This window comes from Sceloporus occidentalis, unplaced genomic scaffold (genome assembly GCF_023333645.1).
Source record: "Sceloporus occidentalis isolate IW3139 unplaced genomic scaffold, rSceOcc1.0.p SCAF_2, whole genome shotgun sequence".
In the NCBI taxonomy this organism is placed as follows: Eukaryota; Metazoa; Chordata; class Lepidosauria; order Squamata; family Phrynosomatidae; genus Sceloporus; species Sceloporus occidentalis.
The window spans coordinates 7,973,091-7,999,668 of NW_028316982.1; the positions used below are offsets into that span (position 1 = coordinate 7,973,091).

Genomic DNA, 26,578 nt, shown 5'->3' on the forward strand with positions numbered 1-26,578 from the left:
AAAGCAGTGTCAAACTGCATTGTTTCTGCAGTACAGAATCAAACTGGGTTGTTCTCTTCTCTGCTTTCTTTCTACCAGCATGGAACAACCTTTTTATTTAGACATGCATTTTGCAATACCCTGGTTGTGCAAGAAGCAGCTTTCAATAGGGTGTTGAGTTGTGTATTTTTATCCTTATTGCTAGGTTTTAAATGTTTACAGACTGCTTTAAATGAGTGCTGTTTTTAATGGGATAGCTCATTTAATTGTGTTTTAACTTCTTTTATTATCTATCAGCATTGCTTTGAGCTGCACTTTGTTTTAATCTATGCTGGGAGGCGCCTCATTGCAATCCATGTGGAGAGGAAGGTGAGATATTATCCATAATTAGTTAATGAATTAAGATTTCACAAAGTTGTTTCCAAAAGTCTACAGACTCTCCAGGGTTTTTAAGAGAGGAGGAACAGGAGGGTGTGTGTGGACATGTGAATCTGAGGCTTTCCATAACATTGGGCAAGTACCTAGACTGGCTGCAGTGACCAGATGTCCTCTTTTTCTAGGACTTGTCCTACATTTCATCCTTCTCTCCAGGAGGAATTTCAACATGTCCTCCATTTTGAGCATGACTAAGAAGCATGCATTTATATTAATACTAGTGTTTTTAGCTTTTATTTTGGAATTACCTACCTTTTTCTTTAATGTCCTACATTTTACAGTACCTTGTCCTCCTTGCAGTGAGAACATCTGGTCACCCTGACACTGGGGTAGTGTGGCATATATTGCCCAGAGGTACTTATTAGTTGTGTTGCCCAAACCATGTGTTGAATGGCAGTGATCTACAGCTGAACCAAGACACAAAAGGTGCAACTGGATGCACAACAATGTGCTTGTGTTTCTAGTTGCTCTGTAGTTCTATGTGCAATGAACAATGCACATCATGCACAATGGCACCCACATGTACAACTCTACATCTATGACCTTAGTGTCAATGTGGGCGTTCCTCATCAGACAGATATCTCCCATTCCTTCTGTTGAGAAAGACACCAACAGGATTTCATCATCAGTAGAGCAGAGTATTATTATGGTATATCTCTTGCGTTATTGCATTATTAGACAATATTCTGTATCAGCTACTTCACTGGTGTAGGTACACCCTTAGTAACCTCTCTTGGATTGACCTTCTCCAAACTTAACCAAAACCTCTTTCACTTGTAATCCAATTGTTAGCAGAATGTTCCACAAAACGTAGGACACTCAAGAATCCCATGAATTTAGGGGGAAAGTGGAATGTAATTCCCTTAAATGAAATAAATAATTTAAAAGAACATTACCAAATAAAAGCAAAAATCACTCATATAAATATAACTGCATGCCTCTTAGCCATGCTCAAAATGGAGGTCATTTTGGAATTCCTCCTGGACAGAAGGCTGAAGTGGAGGACATGTCCTGGAAAAGGAGGATGCCTGATCACCCTGTTGTGACCCTACTATTGCAATGGTCACCCTCTCTCCAGTCTATTTTACCAGGCATCATTTATATGGGGAGAAGGAGGTCCATTCTGCCAACAATCACACGAATTTTCAAATTATTGATATCCCACTTTTATCCCAAATGAATGGGATTCAAGTCGGTTTTCAGTAATTTAAAAGGAAAGGACTGAATGGGGTTTATGCCCATTTTTTGAGGGGGGGGAGAGGGATTGGGTCAGGAGAAGTCAGTAGTTAAGTATACTTTAATTTACAGACTGCTTTAAAATTAGTGCTATTTTTAATGGGCTAGCTCATTTAATAGTGTAGCTAACAGAGAAAACTAACCATAGCTTTTTTTGATTTCAGTGTTTTTTTAAAAATTTGACTTGCAAAATCTGACTTCACAACCGTGGCACAATTACAGCAAACAATGCCACATCTCAAATACCCAGAAGACTCTCTGACCAGCCCTCAATTGCACTGGGAAATAATTAAAAAAAGACACACCATGCTGCATTTAACTGCTGCCATGCTGCAGTTTTATGCCCAGACAGACACAATCACTGCAGCAATTATCATTCTGGAAAAGATGAAGGGCCCAAACAGACAGGCCAAAATAAAGCTGCTTTGGGTCACTTTAGAGGTATGCTGTTTAAATGACACATGTGGCTTCCAGCCTCTTAGGACACATGCATCATTTTAAACAGCATACCTCCAAAGTGACCGAAGCAGCTTTATTTTGGCCTGTCTGTTCTGGTCCTCAGTTGCTGCCACATAAAGGAAAGGAAATTCAAAACCATTTCATCTGACTCTCTCAACTTATTTGAGTGTCATACTCTAACCACCCTCCAAATCTGCTAAAATTGACCAGTGCAAAGATTTTTTAAAAAGGAAGGAAGAAAATATTCCATATTATAAAGATGCACAGTAATAGGAAAATATCTGCTAAGGTAAAAAGAGACAGCCTTTCAAAAAAGAAAAAAAAATAGTCCCAGGCTGAGCTCATCTGAACTAGTATTTATCTCACTGGAATGGACCAATTCCAAATTGGAGAAATCTGAAGGTCCTGGATAGAATCATGTTGGTGTTTTATTCACATGCAGACAACTAAGGATTGTGTCCTTGTTCAATGGGAATAATGTTCAAGGGTTATTTCTGCAGCCCCAGAGAATCTAGTGCAACATTGCAGGCCCTGATCAGCAAGAACTAGCAATGTATTTCTTTACCAATTTTCTTCTCAAAGGAAGAAAGTAAAAAAATTAGCAATTTTCTGCTTACTGTGAGAAAGTGAAAGCTATGCCATTTTCAAGAACAATTAACAGTCTGGTATTTGTTCTGACCAAAATTCACAAGTGATTGTTTTCCACAGGAAACAGCATTTTCTGTATGAGATATTATATTTCTGCACAGAAGATACTGTTTCATGTGCAAAACAGGCGTGTGTCAATCTTGGACAGAGAAAATCCCCAAATGCAGCATTTTCTGGGTAGGAAGAAACATTTTCTAGGCGGAAAACATTTTTGTGCAGATTTTTTGTTCATAATAAATTTTTTAAATTGTTAAAACAAAGAAAAAAACCTTTCTTAACCATCCATGCAACTCATAGCATTATATTAACACTATATACAAAACTAAATGTGAATAACATACATTTCCATATTTACCTTTAAACTTCCTCCTAGAGTGATTTGACTTTTTTAAATGCCCAATCAAACCATAATTTGGATAAATTAGTAATTAATTATGATAAGCAGAAAATAACATTTCTGTGCAGAAAATGTATCTTCTGTACAGTAAATACTATTTCCTTCATAGAAAATGCTGGTTCGTGTGCAAAATTTATTTAAATTTAAATTTTATTTATTATTAGATTTATTTCCTGCCTTTCTCCCAAAATGGGATTCAAGGTGGCAAAACAAATTGTGAGAATTTTGCACAGAATAAATGCTGAACTGCCAACATTGTAATCAATCCAGGATTCTTCTTGCCAGGATTTCTCACTCAAAAAACATGTTTTTGACCATTTTAAAAAGACATTTGAACATTATTCCCACCCCTAATAATCCCACACTATTCAAGGATGCTCAACTCCATGCACAAAGGATACATTTTTGGAACGCCGTTTATGCATCTGCAAACTGAATACAGACGCTACTTAATAACCAGAAACAAAAGACAACCACATGCATAAGGGAACTTAACAAGTGTATAAAACAATTAACAGGATGCCAGGCGGTGTGTAATATATTAAGCATGGATGAAAACATAACAATCCACTGTGACGCTATCAACAACATGAATATGGATACACAAATGGTGGGCCATAACAAAATTGCAGTTGTTAGAGTAGACTGCCAACTACTTATTACACAAACTATAGAAACACAGAGAGAATTACTAACAAGGTTTGGGAGAACATATGATAATTCAAATCCACCGCAATACAATCAGTGAATCCTAGCAAAATAAATAAATACATATTCAAACAAAGATAATGGCCAACAATCAGAAATCTATAGGTCTAAACATCTGCTCATGACACAGATTGCAAACAGATGTAAAAAGCAACTGTGGAAACATCTACACTTTAGAAATAATGCACTTTGACACCACTTTATATGCTATAGCTCCATCTTGTGGAATCCTGGGAAATGTAGTTGCCAAAGCATGCTGGCTGTTCACCAAATTACAAAATCCCAGGATTCTATAAGATGGAACCATGGCAGTTAAAATTATGTCAAACTGCATTATTTCCATAGTGCAGATGCACCCATTGTCTACTCCTATCATGATCAAACGAAACACACAATGAATTCTGTTCCATATCAAACTCTTATCCAACAGATTGGAATGCCAAAATGTCTTCCATTTGAGCATGGCTAAGAAGCCCATTAAGTTACACCTAGAGATGTGAAGGACCACGGAAAAATTAGGGGTAAAATTGTTCATGTTTTTCCTGAATCGTGCGAAAATAAAATATTCCATAATTGATTTTCTTCCTTTTTTCAATTTTTTCTTGTTTTTTCCATTTTTCCCCATTTTTCCCTGCCACGTTTGCTATTTCCTTTAGAGAAATGTGTCTGCTTGGCAGCCTGTCCTTGCTGCAAATAGGAGACAGGATAAATCCTTTTAAAGTCCTTTTTTCTTAGGAGCAGCAGCAGACAAGGCTCACACCCAGAACTCAAGGTGCATTTGTTTCACCAAGGATTTCAGCACAAATGAACAAATGAAAGGAAAAATCTAAATGTAGATTCAGTCAAAGGTTTGTTGCTAGTAAAGGGCAATCTTAAGCCTTTATCGCATGGGGCTTAAACCGTTCCCCAGCGCGTTCTAATGGGGGCGCGCAGGGGCGTGCACGGAACGCGATGGGCACCGGATGGGGCCCAAAACGCGACTTTACCGCACGGGGGGATGCCGCCGCCGCACGTTCCCATCGCATCCCAATTCGGTTCCAGAGGGCGCCATTTCTGGGAACTGTTTCAAAGCGTCCCCAGAAATGGCGCCCTCTTGCTCGGAGTTCTCTAAGTACAGTACCAATATATTGCAAGCCAATATACAGTACCAGTATATTGCAAGCCAATAAGGCATTTAAAAGAAGATAAGTCCATCAGAAAAATATGACTGAGTACATAATAATAATAAAATACATTATATATAACATAGCAATAAATAAACCATATGGAATGAATGTGTGTGTGTCTGTGTGTTTAGCTTATGTTATGTAATTTTTCTTGAATGTCTTAAATTTTGTGGTACCTTGTCCTCCTTTGCTGTTATGACATCTGGTCACCCCGTGCACAGCAAGGACGCCCCTACAGCCACTTTCAGTGTCCCTTAGTGTGAGGATGTGGGACAGGACCTTCTCAACCGTGGTACCATGGTTGTGGAATAACTTCTACTTTGAGACCAGATCAGCAACTACATTAGTTTCATTCCAGCACCAATTTAAAACCTGACTTTCAATTCAACCTTTTGAGACTTCAGGATTTCATCCAAATCTGTGCATACAGTGCTTTAACTTTTAAAATGATTCCATTTGAAATTGATTTATCATTTTTATGATTCAAGTGTATTGATTTATGGTTTTCATTTTTGTAACTTTTATGATTTTATTCTTTCATAATGACTTGAAGGCACACAACAACAATAATCTTGTTTTGTCCATTAGTCTTACTCAAAGTATCTACCCTTGCTCCAACATTCATTTTTTGCTTTCTTCCTCTCGTTTCCCTGGGATAGTTATTCTCATTCATGGAAATCAGGACTTTGTTAAATGCATGTAACGTGAATTTCACTATGCAGTTTTAAACTCTTGTTTTCCTTTCTGCAGTGCTTTACATACAGGGGATGAGAGGAGATTTATGAATAGATGCAAATGGACTGGACTGTACAGAGAGAGGTTTAATTTGCTTTCCATCTGGACCATAATTCTTTGGTCGCGACACTTCCAGGAGGCAAGGCTGCATCCAAAAGGACACCGAGATGGTTCATTTTGGCTTGGTGCCTTATCAAATATTTGAGTCTTTCCTATAATAAATGGCCAAATAAACCAGCTGTGTTAGGCTAGGGAGTGGTGGCTAAATGATGGTCTCCATGTCAGGGTGGTGATGATTCCACCTCAGGTTTTATCTCAGCCCTTGGATAGCTCTTTAAAGCCTGAAGTGGATTTCCCACCCACCTGGATCATATTTGCCAGCAGCCCCCACTCATTTATCTCCTTGGGAGCTGCTGCCCTTTCACCTGGCATGTTTATTTATTGACTAAAATATTTTTATTTCGCTCTCCATCATCTCTGGACAGATTACAGTACAATTGATTTAAGCAATTGAAAATTTAAAACAACACAAACAATTTAAACATTTTAAAAATACAGAAGAAGAAGAAGAAGAAGAAGCTGATGATGATGATGATGATGATGATTTTTCTATAGAATCATAGAGTTTGAAGGGACCCCCAAGGGCCATTCATTCCAACCCCCTACTGCCATAAAAGAAGACATAATCAAATCCCTTCCAGATGGCCCTCTAGCCTCTGTTTAAAAATCTCCAGACTCCACCAGACTTCAAGCCAGCAGTCTCTTCCACTGTTTAACATCTCTTCCCCTCAGAAGATTCTTCCTAATGTTTAGGTGGAATCTTTTTTCCTCTAGTTTGAATCTATTGCTCCATGTCCTATTCTCTGGAGCAGCAGAAAACAAGCTTGTTTCATCCTCAATATGACATCCCTTTACATATTTAAACATGACCATCATGCCCCCCCCATACCTTCTCTTCTCCAGGTTAAACATATCCAGCTCCCTAAGCTGTTCCTCATAGGACATGGCTTCCAGTGTGTATCTCTCTAGATGTTTATAGCCTATCAATCCCATCAGGTCAAGTCGGCATAGACTGTGGTGAGGGATTATGGGAACTGCAGTCCAAAAAAATCTGGAGGGATGCAGTTGCCCATTTCTGCTGCACTCCATCCAGCATCCTGTTGGTGCTAAATGTCAGCTCAGTGTCGGTTGTGGCAGGGGCCAAACAAAAAGGTGCCAAGGGATGAATGCTAAATTGAATAATGCAGCATTGGGGCCCCAGTTTTAGCTGACAACCTTGAATTTAAAGAGGAGCTGGGATGAAAGAGTGCAAGCACAATCCAGAGAGGGGGAAGCTTTCTGCTAAGACAGGCTAAGGGGGTGGTTTATTATCATGCAAAGTGATGGAGCAGAAAAAAGAAGATGAGCAAGAGGGGGAACAAAACTATGAGAACAGGACATGAACAGGCTTTTCAAAAACATTATTTGTAGCTTTAAAAAAACACATCAGACAAGACATATCCAGCGTTTGCACAATCCTTTCTTGCTTCCATTGACTGCAACGGTTAAATTATATCAAAATGAAGCCCTAATTTCTGCATGTTGAGTGATGAACTGCATATCCTAAAAATGTTCTCTCACCACCACCTCTCTCTCGCACACTTGCACACACTTTCCCCTCTTGGAAGGGAGATGGGATTTTTTAATATTGCAGATGGCACTCTCCTCGCTTTCCAAACCACTTCCACTAAATAATTTAATTACACTTTGCCTACTCAAACGGAATGCTGAGCCAGAGATAAGTGGCAAGGGACGGCATGTCGGAGGAGAAAGCAACAACGGATCTGATTTTTAACAAAAAGAATTGGTAGATCTGAGGTCTGTAACTCTGGAAATATCCATGATTTCTCCAGTTTAAGTTGTTTTTTGTTTTTTGTTTTTAAAGAAAGGCAGCAAAGGGATTTGTTTTCTTTTAACCTAAATAACCCATTCTTAAGGAAAGCCAAGCAAATACATTGCTTTGGCAATACAGGGTCAATAGGCTTGGCTATATCGCTTAGCCCTTGCCCTCCATTGTGTAGCCCTATGTGAGTGCCTGGGTGTGTTTCTACCTTCTAGTCGCCTGCTGACTTACAGCAGCCCCACAAATTTCATAGGGTTTTCTCATTAAAGGAATATTCAGAGGTGGTTTTGCCAGTTCCTTCCTCTGAAATAGAGCCTACAGCACCTGGGATTCCTTGGCAGTCTCCCACCCAAGTCCCAATCAGGGATGAACAGATGGGATCTGGTACCTTGGAAGTATTTAGGCTATGTGAAATTTTAAGACTGCTGTCTGAAGTTCTGCTTGCCCGCCCTGTTTGGAGGAGAGGTTGCCATGCTGCACTCTGCCTGACGCCATGCCTTTCCAAGAAAACCCTTTCTCCAGTCCCATAAACCTATGCTCATTGAACCCTTAAGGGAAATCCAGGGCACTGCAGTAAAGCTCTGAGTGATCCAGCCCAGGGAAAGTCCAAGAGGACAAAGTCTACTTCCAACCAGAGTAGACCCACTGACTTATTGAGGCTTCTCTGTGTTTTTACTCTGTTCTATTTTAATATTCTATGAACCTCCTTGAGCCCCCAAAATGGGAAAGATGAAGAAACTCATTGTCTTCTCCACCATCAATTGCAGAATAGTGAATCAACTTTAGGGTAGGTTTGTACGATTCAAAGGGTTTACTCTCGGGGGAGGGGGTAGTGTTAGGGTTCACTTTCTTTTTGCCAAAGAGACAACTTACCTCTTTGGGTCTCTAATTCCATCTGCATGGAGTGACTCCCTTCCTGGATTCCACACACCAGAGATGAATTTATGGACAATGATCTTGCAACAGCAGACAATGACCAGACCTCAGATGGCAACCAAAGTCTAGTGCTGGGCACCCAGTTCAAGAAGAATATTGAGAAGCTGGAACATGTCCAGAGAAGGGCAACCAGGATGACCAAAGGCCTACACACCAAGCCTTATGGGGATTGACTGAGGCAGCCAGGGATATTTAGCTTGGAGAAGAGAAGATTGGGAGGTGATATGAGAGCTTTCTTCCCATATCTGATGGGTTGTCAAGTAAAAGATTAAGCACGTTTGATGGAGTCTAAAGCATCTGTTATTCACAGACGGTCTCCCATTCAATTATTAACCTGGGCTGTAGGGTATTTAGGTGCTTAGCTAGCCCAGCGTCCATGGCCAAGAGCCTGTTGCACATTCGCATTGCATACATATAAACTTACAAAGTCACCGTAGGTTGTACAAATGTAATGGAAATCTCAAGAGAGTAATTACTGCTGCACAACTGTTTGCCATTTCAGCTGAAACTAGCAATAGTAACCCTTTAGTAGTACTTTTTGTTGCACAGTCAGTTGTGCATTTGGTTGTGCATTCAGTTGCACAGTGTTACCCATTCAACTCAAGAACTATGTAGCACAATTAATGTGTAATTCTGCATGTGGAATTTTATGGCAAGCAAACCCAATGAAGGATCTCAGTCAAAATGCACATAATCTGCAAATTAATATAGAGGGGAAAGGATAAATGGAGCCCTGGTGGCGCAGTGGTTAAATGCCTGTACTGCAGCCATTCATTCAAAACCACAAGGTTGTGAGTTCAAGACCAGCAAAAGGGCCCAAGCTCGACTCAGGCTTGCATCCTTCCGAGGTCGCTAAAATGAGTACCCAGACTGTTGGGGGCAAATTAGCTTACTTGCTAATTAGCTTACTTGCTGTTCACCGCTATGATCTTTGGAATAGCGGTATATAAATAAAACAAATTATTAATTAATTATTATAAAAAAAAACATTTGCTGCAATAAAGAAGTGGAGGACTCACATGGGATCCATGCTTATCCTAAAGACTGCAAAGATTTAAGTTTTTCTTTATACATTTTTGCACAAGGGAAGAATAATATCAGAAAACAAAGGATACACTCTGGAAGACAACAGGATTCCCTGTGAAAAATTCCTTATATAAAGAAAGGTACAATGGATCCTTGTTATCTGCTGGGGTTTGGTTCCAGGATCCCCTGTGGATAACAAAATCCGTGCATGCTCAAGTCCCATTAAATATAACAGCATAGCAAAATAGTGTCCCCACTATAAAATGGCAAAATCAAGACTTGCTATTTGGAATTTATACTTTCTAAAAATATTTTCAAGGCATAGATGCTTAAATCCATGGATAAGGAGCCCCAACTGCACCACTAATCTGGATTCAACCTGAGCCAGGCAGAAAACTTCTCTATGGCGCGGTACACACCACCAATAAGTGACGTATCAACGCCAATACTAGGGTTAGGGACTGTGTGGCAACCTCATGGTCCCTAACCCAAGTACGTAGTGGCGGTGTTACAATGGTGGTGCCCCGTGTACACAGGCGCTGTCATTGTGACGTAAGTGCCACACAGCATCCGCATGGCACCGTGCGTCACTTATGTCGTGAGTGCGCCAGTGGCGCACTCATGGTATCACTGCGGCACCACAGAAAGAATCCAGAAATACCGGGTTCTTTTTGCCCGCAGTGACAGTGCACCATTTGGGGGCTGCGCCGTCCCTGCAGAGAAAAAACAGGTGTCGGCAAGCCGCCGTTTCTTGGCAGTCTGTCCCGGGTCTATGCTTCCCTCTTTTGCCTCCATAACTGCCTCGTTTCACAGCCTTCAAGGTGGGTCTGCACTGCACATTTACAGAGGTTCAACACCACTTTGTCTGCATCTATACTGCAGAATTAATGCAGTTTGACATTGCTTTAACTGCCATGGCTCCATGCTATGGAATTCTGGGACCTGTAGTGAGATATTTAGCCTTCTCTGTCAGAGAGTCCTGGTCCCATAGCAAATTACAAATCTCAGGATTCCACAGCATTGAGCCATAGCAGTTAAAGAAGTGCCAAACTCAATTAACTCTGCAGTATGGCACCAGCCTTCAATGGTCATCCTTAGTCCTGTGGAATCTTGGGATTTGTAGTTTGATTAAAAGCTTAGAATCATCCAGTGCAATGGTTCTGAAGCTTCAGTCCCCTAAATGTTTTGCACCAACTCTCCAAATCCCTTGTTTGCTGGGGGTTCTGTGACGTGAAGTCCATACCATCAGAGATCCCAAAGGCTGAAAAACATTTTGTGCGCACCCTTGAAACACAACATTACAGCTCTCAGGCACTGAAGTAAGTCTGGACTGATGACTCCTGGATCTTCTGGGAGTCCCTCCTTCCAGGTTACTGTGCATTAGGATTGCAGCCTCAGTTGGCCTGGAAGTCCACGTAAACACAAAACGGAGTCAGAAACCATACTAGCCACAATCCAATGAGCCACGTATGTGCACTTTAATACCAGCTTTAATTAGGCAGAAATCAAAGGGAATCTAGTGAAGCATGAAGACATTACTAGCAAAGGAACTGCCATGTTTAATAAATCAGCAAAAATCAATTATTTATTTTAAATGAGTCCCTGAAGAACAACCTCCCCATGACCTTCCACACCACTTTTAAGAAGCAACTGTGCTGGGATTAGTCAAATAGGCAGCTTTTATTAACCATTTTGCTTTTAAAAAATCTCACCCTTCCACCTGACCCACACCTTGCTTGAGCACACTACCTTCTTAATGCTCCACACAATTAATGCAGTTTAATTCCGACACAAGACATCTATCTGAGTGCAATGTAACCCCATACTTGAGATATAACAGATTGCAAATTAGAAATCACATGATAATCTTGTAAAACGTCAAACGGGTACACTTCCTTGGCACTCATTAGTAAGGAGTATGTCATTTGCTGGTGCATGTTCTCCCACAGTGCATTCTGCTCTTCCATGCTCCACCACCATCTCCCCTTCAGCCACTCTTAATGGTGCCCTCAAACCCACTGTCTGCATTGGCCCATTCATTTCGCTTTGCTGTCCTGTTCAGATTTGTTCTCGATTATGATCAATTTATATGCTAATTCAAGGTGGCTCCACTGAATACAGAATGCATCCAGGACACTCAGAATACATCCAAGACCATTTACCTGTCATTGAAACATCCGCTTCTGTGCCTGTGAGGAAGTCTCAGGACTAAAGCTAAAGTCTAAGAAACAATGGTCTAAATTCTGTTCTAAATCCTTACTAGAGTAGACCGATTCAATTGATGGGATTTACCTATATGTTGACTCACCATTCAACAATTGATTGAACAGGACTACTCTACTTGGGACTAACCAAGAGAGTGTCAAACTATTGTCCATTCCAACCAGCAAGACCCATTAAGTCAGTGGGTTTTACTTATGTGTTAATTCACCATTCAACAACTGATTGAATAGGTCTCTTCTAATTGGACTAACCAAGCGGATCTCAACCTATTCTCAGTCCCAACGAGGAAAGACCCATTCAGTCAATGGGATTTACCTATGTGTTGATTCACCATTCAACAACTGATTGAATTGGTCTACTATAGTTAGAACTAAGAGGATCTCAACCTATTCTCAGTCCCAACCAATCAATGGGATTTACCTATGTGTTGACTCATCATTCAACAATTGATTTAATGGGCCTACTCTATTTGGGATTAACCAAGATTTCAATCCAGTTTCAGTCCCAACCAGGGAAACCTATTCAATCAGTGGAATTTGCCTATGTGTTGACTCACCATTCAACAACTGACTGAATTAAACTACTTTTCTTGGGACTAAACAATAGCAACAGCAATAGCAGCTTCATTTATATACCACTTCATATCATACTAAGCATTCTCTAAGTGGATTACAACTGTGAGATAACTGCCCCCAACAAGCTGGGTACTCATGTTAGCAACCTCAGAAGAAATCCAGGCTGAGTTGACCCTGAACCCCTGGCTGGGACTGAATTTACAACCTTGTGGTTTGTGAGTGAGTGGCTGCAGTACCAGCATTTAACCACTGTGCCATCAGTGCTTAAACTAGTGGTTAAACAAGAGGATGCCAATCTGTTGTCAGTCCCAACCAATCAATGGGATTTACTTATGTATGTTTACTCACCATTCAACAATTGACTGAATAGGTCTACCCTATTTGGGATTAAGAAACAACATGACAGCCAGTAATTGAACCCTACCATTAGTCCCAGCCAGAGTAGCCCCATTCAGTCAACTGGATTTATCTACATGTTGATTCACTATCCAACAATAGATTCAGTTAATTTACTCTGTGTCAAAGTAATCAGTAGAATTTGGGCCAAAGGATCTTGCAACATTTTTTAGACTAACTGTGCAAAAGAAGTTGTAGCATGAGCTTTAGCAATAGCATTTACATTTCTATACCGCTTCACAGTGAACTCATTACTCTCTAAGTGGTTTACAATCTGCAAGCCATTGCCCCCAACAAGCTCGGTATTCTTTTTACCAACCTGGGAAAGGATAGAAGGCTGAGTCAACCTGGAGCCCTCTGGGATCAAACTCACAACATTGTGGCTGCAGTACTGGCATTTAATCATTGTGCCACCAGGGCACAGACTTGGTCTATCTCCTTGGATTCATCACAGGTAGTAGACCAAGCCTATGAAAGCATATGCTACAATGTCTTCCATTCAATTAGTCTCAAAGGTGTTACAAGGTACCTTTGCATACTGATATTCCAGACTAACACAGCAATGTCTCAGGTTAGGCCAGTACAGTATTGGTGTAAATGTTATGGAGGCATATTTTAGGTGTTTGCTTGAAGCTGAGAAAACAGATCATTGAGATACACTCAAAGTGATTTGCATATGAGCACATACAGAAAATGATGAGGGACTAATCTATTAGATATTGCAGACATTGTCATTCAGGATCCCTTCCCACTGGCCACACTGGATGAGGATTATGGAAGCTGAAGTCCAAAACATCTGGATGATCAAAGGATGAGAACAAATTCCTAGATTAAGAACTTAACTTGGAGACTCTCTCCATGAACAGTTTTACTTCACTGGCATCAGAGGTGCCCTCAAAGCCATGCAGGGAACTTACTGAGCTGTAGAGATACCCCTCAGCATTCATGGCCACATAGAGGCCCGCCTTCACACCTTGGATGGCTACCACACGAAGACCCACTGGAATTAGATTGAAGAGGGCTGTAGAAGAGAAAAAAGGGAACAGGAGGAAAGACACAAATGAGTCAGCAGCCATAAAGGAACAAGAAAACATCATCAGGTCCACCACCTGAATCCCAGCCCAGAAAGCATCACAGAACAGTCCCCTCTGTTCCAGGGGCATCTTTAGGCAGGTGTGGGGAGTGCAGACCATACTGAGTGAGACTCTAAGTGGGGCTACACCATTGCACCACAAATGTTGCAGGCATGGGGTGAGGTTTGGCTCAATGGACAGAGAAAGAAGTTCCCTCATAGTCACCATTAGCAAGTGTGGGCAGCATTTTCTTCTGCATCCACTGAGCCATGGCAGACATGGACACCTCTGCATCCTCCACCTTCTTTTACCATCTACCCAAATGCCCTTCCAGACCTGGAAGAGACTGCAAGGTGGACATGAAAGGGAGGTGAAGGAAGGGGAGGCAGTTAAGAAGCACCAGTTGGCAGAAACATGTAATTGGTGCTATTGCTTCTGCAACTGCCCATCTCTTTGGGAGTCTCTGGTGCCACAAAGAAACGAGCAGTAGCAGCAGCAGTGGCAGAGACATCATTATTTGCTTCATTTCATGATAATCAAATGGAGCATGTCCAGAGGAAGGCAATCAAAATAGTGAAAGGTCTGGAAACCTAGATTTAGCCTAGAGCAGACAAGGTTAAGAGGTGATATGATAGCCATGTTTAAATCTTTGAAGGGGTGTCATAATGAGGATGGACTAACTTTGCTGCAGCTCCAGAGACTAGTACACGGAACAGTGGATGCAAACTACAGGAAATGAGGTTCCACCTAAACATTAGGAACAACCTCCAGACAGTAAGAGCTATTTGACCATGGAAGACACTGCTGCCGCAGAGGGTGATGGAGTCTCCTTCTTTGGAGGTCTTTAAGTAGAGGCTGGATGGACATCTGTTGGGGATGCTTGGACTGTGTCTTCCTGTATGGCTGAAAGGGTTTGGATTGGATGACCTTTGGGGTCTCTTTCAACTCTAAGATTCTATCATTCTATAACTGGAAGTAATACTGCTCTGGAGATGTTTAAAAAATGATCTGCATGAATTTACTTATCAAATATGGTAGGTATGCTACTGCTCTGTTCATTTCTATTATGGGTTTACCAAGGGGTTGGGCAACCATGAAGGTGCCAGGAGCTTATTCCCCTCAACTATCCCAGCCCCAGTCCCCCGCATAGCAAGCCCCAAGACCTCTGTTTTCCTCAGCAGCACCTCTCAAAATAGTAATAGCAGCATCTCTGTCACTTTTGAGCAGGACTGCAGAGTAAAATTAGGGTGTTATCTGTACACTTGATTATCTGTTCTGATTATTTGTTTTACTCTGCCTTATGTGTGTCTGTATATGTGTTTTTAAACTATATTTTAGGACAGTATTTTAAATTATTGAAATAGTTATAAATGTTTTATTTTGTTTGTAAAGTACTATGTACATGGATGTCACTATATAAACAAATGATAATTATAGTAGTAATAGTAGCAATAATAATAATAATAATAATAATAATAATAATAATAGGGTTCTGAGATGTTTGTGGGTTTTGAGGGGTATTTTTGGATGTTGATGATTTACATCCTGCCTTCTTCCCAAAATTGGGACTCAAGGCAAATTCATGGGGTGCATCTACACTGTAGAAATAATGCAGTTTTGACCCCACATGAAGTGCTATAGCTCTATCCTCTGGAATCCAAGGATTTGTAGTCAAGGCCTTTAGCCTTCTCTGGCAAAGAGTGCTGGTACCTCACCAAACCACAAATGCTAAAATGCATGGAAGTTAAAGTGGTGTCAAACTACAGTGTAGACATACTCATGGTTTCATACATTTGGGGAACGTCCCACATGGGTTTAGCATAAAAATTGCCTAAAAATCAAACCAAACATTTTTAAAGTGGGTGGGAGGGTTGAGGGATCTAATTGAGGCTTCAGAGACCACCTAGACAGGGCTCAGAGGCTGCTTGCAGCCTGCAGGCTATGCTTTTCTCATCCTTGGTTTACCACATTTGATCTTGGCTGGCTTACTCCAAACCGAGGTCAGGAGCAAAGAAGAAAACTCCCTCTGGCAGCAAACAGAAAAGCCAGCAGCCAGCTCAATTCAGACATTATTACAAACCTGAAAAGAGTGCAGAAAAAGATTTGGAGCCCCAAGTTTCTTGTTAACTGAGCGGCAATACAGATGGGCAACTGAAAGCTGCCCCTTCCTGCCCCAGATCGGTGCTGCAGGAGCCACATGCTGTGGCACCTATCCACACACCCCAAAAAAGCTACTCTGGGCTTCTTGACACCCATTCTGTGCAGCGCCATTTGGGGCTGCGCCTGGTGCACGTCATCATGGTATGCACCATGTGGATGGGCAAGAGCCATGATGGCAGCCAGGCAACGAAACTAGGGCTAGGAGCGTCTGGATTCTCATCCCTAGTTCATGTACAGGCCAGCATAAAGTGTCCCTCTGTATTGCTTCTTAGGCTTCTGAATCCACACTGCAGAAATAAAGCAGTTTGACACCGCTTTACTTACCATCATTAGTAAAGTCTCATTAGAAACATTTAGAAAAGCAGTTAAAACTGAGCTTTTTGGTCGCGCATACCCCCCTGATATGAATACCCCCTGGATATGAATGATATGCTCTTGTCTGTGTATGATCCCTGCCTTGCTTGTGATGCTATTGTTATTGTCTGACATTGATTTTTATTGTTTTTAGCGGTTTTTAATTTAATTTTTAGATACATACTTTGTTATTTTACTTAGTCTGTAACCCCGCTTCGATCCACTGGGAGAGGCGAGGAAACATAAATAAAAATTTATTATTATTATTATTATTATTATTACCATGGCTCAATGCTATGGAATCCTAGGAGTTGTAGATTCGTGGGGCCCCAGATATCTCTTGAAAGGGAAGGCTAAATATCTCACAAAACTACAAATCCCAAGATTTCATAGCAATGAGCTCTGGCAATTAACGTGATATCAATCTGTTTTCTTCCTGCAGTGTGGAAACATCCTTACCCATTAGTATTTTAGCTTTTGCATTAAGAGTTTTTGGATTGTTGCTCCCAATTGTGTTTGCAGGTAGAAGACGGTGTGATAGAAAGAAGATAAAATGAAGTGCTCAGCCAAAACACACAGAGAGGAAGACATATGTCTGCATATGAATATGAATATGTATGTAGATATATGAGTGCAAATATATAAGCACACATATACACAAACACAGAGAGACATGTTTGCATGCATCAGAGTTGTTCTAAGTAATGAGCATAGATTAGGGATTTAAAGAAATCTTAGAAATTAATCAAATGAGAAAGGCTGTCTTAGCAAAGATGTGGTGCAGTGACTCAGGTTTCAAGACTAGGGCTGCAGGAGACCAGCGACTGAATCTCTGCTTGGCCAGAGAAACCCCACAGGGTGAGCCTGAGCAAGTCACACTCCCTCAGCCTTGGCTGTTTGCAAAGGCAAATTCTCTCTGAATGAATCATGCCAAGAAAACCCTGTGATAGGCTCACCACAGGGTGGCCATAAGTCCAAAATTACATGAAAACACACAACAACAAGAATAACAACAATCTTAGCAAATAAAGACACATAATCCATTCCCATTACCCATTATTGTGTCTGAAAAGTAACCCACTGTTGTTGTTTATTAAATTCTATGGTTCACCTTAGCCTGGTGTAGTGGTCTGAACATCACACTAGGACTCTGGAGACCAGGGTTTGAATCCCAGTCGGGCCATGGAAACCCACTATGTGAGCTTGGACAAATCACACATTCTCAGCCTCAGAGAAAGGCAATGGCAAACCCTCTTTGAAGAAACTTGCTAAGAAACCCCAGTGATAAGGTCACCATAAATCAAAAATGACTTGAATTCACACAATAACAACAACAACAACAACAACAACAACAATGGGAGACTAGGTTGCTATCCTCCCTGCTCTCCTTTCACCAAAACAGGTAAAAACCATTTTGTTCAAACAGGGATTTGATAATTAATTGTTTGTGTTTGCATGTGTGTGCGTGTATGTGCCTTCAAGTCACAACCCCATGAATTTCACAGGAAGGGATCCATCCTCAGAGGTGGTTAATCCAGTTCCTTCCACTGAAATGCAGCCTCCAGCACTTGGGATTTCCTGGTGGTCTCCCACCCAAGGACTCACCAGGGCTGGCATTGCTTAGCTTCCAAGATTCAATATTTTAAATAAGGACTTGAGCATCCATGGTTTTTAGCATCTGTGGGGAGTCCTGAAACCAAACTCTGCAGATACTGAGGGATCCTGAATTGCAAAGAAATATCATTGAATACCAAATTCAGGAATTTCCATGCTTCTGGTCCTAACACAAGACCACTGTATTTCCAATTTCTATGTACAGTTGGGTGTGTTTAGACTGGGTGACATGACAACCATATTTAAATATTTGAAGGGACATCATACTGAAGATGGAGTAAGCTTGTTTTCTGCTGCTCCAGAGAACAGGACCCAGAGCAATGGATTCAAACTACAGGAAAAGAGATTCTACCTAAACATTAGGAAGACCTTCCTGAGGTTAAGAGATGTTTGATAATGGCATACACTGCCTCGAAGTGTGATGGAGTCTCCTTCTTTGGAGGTTTTTAAACAGAGGCTGGAGGGCCATCTGTCCCAGAGAGGGCTTGAATGCTGTCTTTCTGCATGACCAAAGGGGGTTGGACTGGATAGCCCTTGTGGTCTCTTCCAACTCTAGGATTCTATGAGTTTATGTCAAAACATTAGGAGGACCATCTTGACTGTGAGAGCTATTCGAGAATTTAATGGACCACCTCAGAAACTGGGGGACTCTCATTTTTATGGGAGGATTTTAATGAGAGATTACATGGCCATCCCTCAGGTGTGCTTTACCTGTGGATTCCTCCATGGCAGTGAGTTTGACTTGATAGTGCCTTCCAGCTCTAAGATTTTACAGCAACATCCATGCATATCCATGTTCACTGCACCCAAATGGCATTGCAGGCATGACTCTGCTTCCATAAGCTGAGCTGAATACGGCTGCTACCTTGAACTGATTATTGACGGCTGAATATTTCCAGCCACTTTCCTAAGCATGCATAAGACACCAGAAGGATTATAGAGTAAAAGCACTGAAATATAAGCCTGCTGCCTGCACCCATTCTACCTGGCTTTTTTATGCAGACTCCTATGGCTGCTTTTCATTCAATGACAAGTCTTGCATAGGACCCCTGTGCAATGTTTACTTTTTGGTCTCAAATCTCACAATAGATAACTGGTCCGAGACAGGTGTGAATCCAGAATTCCCTGACCGGACTTAGATGTGGATTTACACACACAAAAAGAGGAAGATTTTAAACAAGGGTTAAGAAGAACAGCTCTCAGGTCATCTTCATTTGGAGAAAGCAGTTTGGATGAGTCAACAAATCCAATTATGTTTATATTTCAAATGCTTGAAATTTAAAAATCAGTATCAACAATAATAATCTGAGTCTGACCAAAAGAGCAAAACTTTACTCCATGAAAAGTAGCCAGTGCTCTTTATAAAGAAAATTATAATTAGTCACAAACTAATGAGATGAGAAAATAGTGTCTCAACAGATCAAGACACACCAAACTAATAATAATAATTGCAAGATCTTTCCAATTTAAATACTTTTTTAAAAAGTGAGGAAGAATGGTTTGCAAAATAATGATGATGATGATGATGATGATGATGATGATGATGATGATGATGATGATGATGATGATGGGGGGCAGGGTTGCACCAAAGGTGTGCAATTTTTTTACATGCAAATTAATTTTGTGTAGAAAAGTCCCACAAGGAAAAAATAAACAAAAACCTGTCCCCAAAAGCAAGAACCTTCTTGTCATGTCATCCCGGAAGGGAGAAAACTTTTGGAATATTTTATGTCTGCATACCAGAGTGAGATAAGTGAAATATTTGCATTTCTAGTCTAGGCACATACACTGTTTCTAAACCTTGGGTGCTACAGCAGCCTGCCCAAACCTTGCAATTAACAAGTCTATTTATAAGCACTTTTGATGGAGAGAGAGGGGGTGAAAAGTGGAGCACATCACCACTGATAATGAAGGTAAATGGCTGCCATCACTCATCCTCTACCATCCATTTGTCTTGTAATGAAGGGCTGTCTCACAGACTGCTGAGGACAGGAAAAATAATGCTCTTCAAGATCAACATACAGAACCTAGCTGCAGATGCAAGTTCCTCCACTTTCTGATGGTAGTTCACTAACCAGCCCAGCCATCTACCCACCCACTCCCACTGCATCTTCAAATCAGAGCTTGGACAAAAATTGTATGGCCATGTGTGTGTGTTCAAGCAGCACCACAGTGATGCCAAGGAGGAACATGGTAGCACAATAGTAGAATCACAGAATCACAGAGTTGGAAGAGACCCCAAGGGCAATCCAGTCCAACCCCTTCTGCCATGCAGGAATACACAATCCAAACCCTCCTTGTGACAGATGGGCCATCCAGCCTCTGCTTGAAAACTTCCAAAGAAGGAGACTCCACCACCTTCCAAGGCAACAGTGTCTTCTACTGTCATACAGCTCTTGTCCTCAGGAGGTTCTTCCTAATGTTGTGGTGGAACCTCTTTTCCTGTAGTTTAAACCTACTATTCTGTGTGCTGGTCTGTGGAGCAACAGAAAACCAGTTTGCTACATCCTCAATATGACATCTCTTCAAATACTGAAACATGGCTATCATGTCACCTTCTCTTCTCCGGGTTAAACACTCTCAGCTCCCTAAGCCACTCCTTGTAGGCTTTAGTGGTTTCCAGACCTTCAACCATTTTGTTGCCCTCCTCTGGACACACTCCAGCTTCTCCACATCCGTTTTGAATTTGATACCCACAACTGCCCATAGTTTTCTAGGTGAGTTCTGACCAAAGCAGAATAAAGTGATACTACTACTACCCTCTATCTAGACACTATATTGATGCAGCCTAGAATCACATTGACTTTCTTAGCTGTTTCATCACACTGTTGACTCAGCCTGTTCAGCCGGTGGTCCACCAAGACTCTCAGATCCCTTTCAGATGTACTGTTGTCAAGTCAGGTGTCCCCCAACCTATATCTGTGCATTTCTTATTTTCCCTCTAAGTGTAGTACCTTGCATTTCTCCCTCTAGAAATTTATTTGGTTAGTTTTGGCCTAATTCTCTAATCTGGTAGGGTCATTCTGAATTCTGATCCTGTCCTCCACTAATCCTTCATGTACTAGAAGAGGGCATGCATGAGACGGCTGGTGGAACTACTAAGCAGGGGAGCTGAGAAGCAGTTTCTGGAGCTGAAAGTATCCTTTTTTTTTTTTTTTTTTGTTCTAAAGAAATCCACTGTATAGAGACAAAACAAATGATGGCATAGCCCCATTGGCAAAGGGGAGTTCAGTGAACAGGAGCACAGTGAACAGAGAGAGAAAAACTGGGGCATTTTGCTTCTGTGTTTTGTGAGTGAGCTCAAAGATGGGGCCTGGAGTTCTTTGACGCTACTTGTATGGGGCAAAAAAATATGGATGGCGAGGGAGCTGCTGCCTTGAGCTGCAACATCTGTGTTACATTTGTTTTCTTTCCCAAGGACACGAAAGATTGCAAGCGCAAGCTGGTTGTTCTGCTGGAAGAGCAAGTGAAATAGCTTGAGGCCCATGTATCTACACACCAATCTATCAGGGAGGAAGAAACATCTTAAATAGAAGCTAGTTGGCCATCTCTCAGGAGTGCTTTTGCTGTGGATTCCTCCAGGGCCCTTTCAGCACCTTCTAATCCAAAAATGTTATAATTCTGTGATGTGAGGCTGATCAATATGCACCCATTTCACTTTCCTGCCCAAAATGCTTTGGCTGCAAATCAGGATCTATTTTGCAAAATGGGCCACCAGTTCTTAGCTCCTCCAAGCATATTTTAAGGGCTAAGCCTCCTCAGAGGAGATGCATTAAAATATGCACCCAGTTGATGATGAATTTCAAATATTAGCAGTTCCTCCTTATTTAAATAGCAGCATTTTCATTAACAGTCTAAGGCTGCTATAGATGTGTTGGAAGAGTGGCTGTTAATTCGTACCACAGATGTTTGCCTTGCCAGATTCAATCAGAATTAATGTATTTTGCTACACCAGAGTCCACAAAAGCACCTTCTTGGATAATCTGCACACTGCCGACAGGTGTGGTTGTGCATTCCTTCCTTCATCAACTTAATTTAACCTCAGCGGACAACTCTGTGGTGGCATGTCCATGAAAAGTGTTCCTTTAAGTCAACTGACTTGGCCTTTGAATGGACAGGCACCGGAATGACCTAACCTGTCGCACCATGAAGATGCTACTCCACCACGCAGATGGGCTTTGAGTTCAGGTCAGTATCTTTTTCAATTCAAAATGTCAATTATGACCTGTACAGCTCAGGTCCAAGTTATCTGAAGGAATTATTTCTCTCTATAACAGCCTGGAGGTTATCACACAAGAGGGACAGCGTCCTTCTCCTGTCCTTAAACTTGGTGTGATTGCTGTCCCTCCCGTGTGATAATCTCCCCTGTCTCTGTTTTCAGATCTTCTGGGGAAGCCCTTTGGTGGAAACCCAAGCGACAGGACCTTCTCAGTGACTGCTCCCAGGCTCTGGAACTCCCTTCCTTGAAAGGCAGATGAAGACCTTTTTGTTTTAGCAGCCTGACTACTCAGGAAGAAAAGGGCCTTTCACATGCTGTGATGTTTATGTATGTTTATCTTTTTAGTGGGTATGCTTTTAATGGTTCTAATTTTATTGATCATTTAATCTTTTTCACTTTTGTATGATGTAAGTCCTTAGCTGTACTGGATTTAATTGTAAGGTTTGGGCAGGCTGCTATAGCACACAAGGTTTAGAATTACTTTATGTGCTTAGACTAGAGATGCAAATATTTCACTTATCTCACTCTGGCATGCACACATCAAGGATTCCAAAAGTTTTCTCCCTTCTGGGATGAGATGACAAGACCTTCACTGCTTTTTGGGGTACTGTTTGTTTTGCATTGTGGGACTTTTCTGCACAAAACTCATTTGCCTGAACCTTGAAAGCAGCCCTTCAGACTCAGGGCTATTCCTGTAATATTCCAGTCTGGAACTGCCCCAGATTCTTCCCATTACCTCCACACTCTGGAGTGATGCACGGTGACTGTCTTCATACATGCACCTCTATATTGCCCGCTGCTGCTGCTGCCATAGGTCACTCCCTCTAAGGTCAGAAACAAGATGATGCGCATCAATCGTATGGCTGGGCTCCTTTTTGTGACCTCAGACGGCACCAGCACCAGTGTCAGTGAATGGCACAGTAGGGATATGTGTATAGATAGCTGCCCGGTGTCGCTATGGGGTGCTCTGGGGTTTTCTGCAAAATCCAGAGCAAAAGGTAACTTTTTAAAAACTAGCTCAATGGAGGGATGGGCCAGATTCAGTATGGAATCATGAAATCATGAAGACAGTCTGCACTCAAACTGGGGATTTACCCCTGTATTGTGAAGACAGGTCACTAAGAGGACAGGGTGAGACTATTTTATTTGGCCCATATAGACCAGCTCTCAGACTAGGAGAAAAGTAGGTTGAGCATCATGATGATGTTTAAATATTTGAAAGGTTACCCTATTGAGGATGGAGCAAACTTGTTTTCTGCAGCCCGAGAGTAGGACCCAGACCAATGGGTTCAAGCTACAAGGAAAGAGATTCCACCTCAACATTAGGAGGAACTTCCTGACAGCAAGAGCTGTTTGATAGTGGAACACACTCCTACTAAAATTAAGGTTAAGAGACAGAATGATGGCTATGTTTAAATTTTGAAGGGATGTCCTCTTGAAGATGGAACAAGCTTATTTTTGCTGCTCCAGAGACTAGGACATGGAGCCATAGATGCAAACTAAAGGAAAAGAGATTCCACCTCAATGTTAGGAAGAACCTCCATGTGACAGTGGAATATGCTGGCTTGGAGAATGGTGAAGTCTCCTTCCTTGGAGGATTTTAAACAGAGGCTAGGTGGCCATCTGTTCCAGGGAGGGCTTGGATTGTGTCTTCCTGCATGGCAGAAGGGGGTTGAATTGGATGGCCCTTGGTATCTCTTCCAATTATATGATTCTATGATTTTGGAAACTCACAGTGTCACTTCCCATTGATCTCCTCCCATATCATTCCATAACATACTATACCATACAGAACCCTTTTTTGTCCTAATTTTACTCATAAATCGTAATTCCTGTGTATCACTGAACATAACGGCAATAGTTGTGACAGGAACAACTAGGAAAATTAAAATTATACCTTGGCTTTAAATTACAATATGATACACACAGCCTAAGTGTTTTTAAACATACACAGTTTCATGGCCTTAAAGTAAGTGTTTGATACGGTGTGATGTTTTCAAAGAAAATTTTAAAAGAATAATTTTTTTAAATCCTCTCCTTTCTCCTCCCACTGAGCCTCACCTCACAAACACCATCTCTTCAGAATTGTAAAGGGACACCATTGAATCCCACAGCCTACTTCAGCAAAAAGGCAGATGTTTGAGGAGCAGACATGTCACCAACTTTGGGTTGTCACCTGGTGTGACCCATACTCCTAGTGATGCCCCAGTATAGACGCAGGGTTTTTTCTGCTGTGGCACAATGATTATCCTTCTCCTGGAGGCCCAATTGGCATCTCTGTTACTTCCATTCTGGTCCCAAGTAGAAACTTGGCTGTCTAATAAAACTTTTGCACATAAATAAAAAATAAATAAAATTTTTATTTATACCCCGCCCTTCCGAATGATCAGGGCGGCTAACAAAGTGCACCGAAGCGCAGACAGAGTACAAGGTTAAAAACAAACACAATATTATCAGTCCATAAAAACAATAAAAACCCCCTTAGCCCAACCTCACGGCCACGAGAGAGGAGGGAGGCCCACAGGATGTCTTAGACGGGGAATGCCTGATTAAATAGGAAGGTTTTTAAGCCCTTCCTAAATTGGGCCAGGGTGGTGGATGAGCGGAGCTCCGTGGGCAGCGTGTTCCAGAGGGCTGGGGCAGCTGTGGAAAAAGATCTTCTGGCCGTAGCAGCCAACCTAGCCCCAGGCACCTTCAGGAGTTGCTGCCCGGATGTTCTGAGGGTGCGAGGCGGAATGTACGGGGAGAGGCGGTCCTTCAGGAATCCTGGACCCAAGCCATTTAGGGCTTTATAGGTAATAACCAACGCCTTATATTGTGCTCGGAAGCGAATGGGCAGCCAATGGAGATCTTTAAGCACGGGTGTTATATGGCTGGTCCTGGGAGCACCAGTGACCAGCCGTGCTGCCATGTTCTGCACCAGTTGCAGCTTCCGAGTTAGATATAAGGGTTGCCCCATGTAGAGTACATTACAGAAATCCAGTCTCGAAGTTACCAGAGCGTGTACAACAGTTTCAAGGTCCCTCTGGGCCAGGTATGGGCGCAGCTGGCGAATCAGCCGAAGCTGATGACAGGTGCTCTTGACTGTCGCATTCACCTGAGCAGTCAGGTGAAGGGAAGAGTCAAGAAGCACCCCCAGACTGCGCACGGAGTCCTTCACGGGGAGCGTGACCCCATTCAGGACAGGTGGAGCCACCGTCATTCCTGGACCAGGGGAACCTATCACTAGTACCTCCGTCTTCTCTGGATTAAGTTTGAGTCGGTTTTCCCTCATCCAGCCCATTACTGACTCCAGACAGGCCACAAGGGAAGAGACGCCATCCCCGGTCACTGCATCAGTCGGAGACATAGAGAAAATAATTTGGGTGTCATCAGCGTACTGATAACCCCGCGCCCCATGTCTCCGGATGATCTCTCCCAGCGGTTTCATGTAAATGATTGCCTCCCAGTTTGTCTACATACAGGGATTTACACTGGGGGTTTTAAAACTCCTTAAATTATTCAACTTTTAAATTATTCAATTGTTTAATAAGTCTTCAGAGTGGTTAAATTATTTTTATGGCTAAATTATTTGCATGTATATTATCCGTAAATTATTAGTATGCAAGCTCTAAGACCGAAAGAATTTTGAAATTTCTTTTTTTTGGCATTTTGTTCATGAAAGGAAAAGATTTCCATTCCTCAATTAGGGGGGTGTTCCTTATAATAATGGACACCTGCCAGTCATATAAAGGACAACATTTCCAGCCTTCAAATAAGGATACTGTTATGTACCTTCAAGTTGTTTCTGACTTACGGAGACCATAATGTGAGCTTATGGTTTTTTTCTTGGCAAGGTTTGTTCAGAAGGGGTTTGCCATTGACTCCTTCTGAGGCTGAGAGAGTGTGACTTGCACAAGGTCACCCAAAGGGTTTCCAGAGCTGAACAGAAACGATTTGAACCTGGGTCTCTCAGGGTGCATTTACACTGTAGAAATAATGTTGTTTGACACCACTTGAACTGCTATAGCTCCATCCTATAGAATGCTGGGATTTGTAATTTTCTGAGGCCACCAGCACTTTGCCAGAGAAGGCTAAAGACCTTCTAAAACTACAAATCCCCGGATTCTATAAGATGGAGGTACAACACTTAAAGTGGTCTCAAAATGCATGATTTCTAAAGTTCAGAAGCATCCTAAGAGTCCTGGTCCAACACTCAAACCATGCTGGTTGTCTAGAGTTATACCAACGAAGTTCCTCTTTGCCTTCCTCTAAAGCAGTGGTCCTCAAACTTTTTCAAGCTACCAGCCCCTCTTATTTTGGGCAACAACCCTAACACCCCCAACATCCATTTCTAGGTATCAGGTCTATTGTTTGT

At 41.8% G+C, this 26,578-nt stretch overlaps 1 protein-coding gene across 4 annotated transcripts in view; it reads right to left on the bottom strand.

The window, feature by feature from the left end:
- Window positions 1-26,578, bottom strand: part of FGF12 (fibroblast growth factor 12) — a 287,001-nt gene that overhangs the window by 63,646 nt on the left and 196,777 nt on the right. For all 4 annotated transcript variants that reach the window (XM_089508684.1, XM_089508686.1, XM_089508687.1 and 1 more), the window contains one exon: window positions 13,719-13,822. In XM_089508684.1, the coding sequence (XP_089364810.1) occupies window positions 13,719-13,822 (104 nt within the window). The remainder of the gene's footprint in view (window positions 1-13,718; window positions 13,823-26,578) is intronic.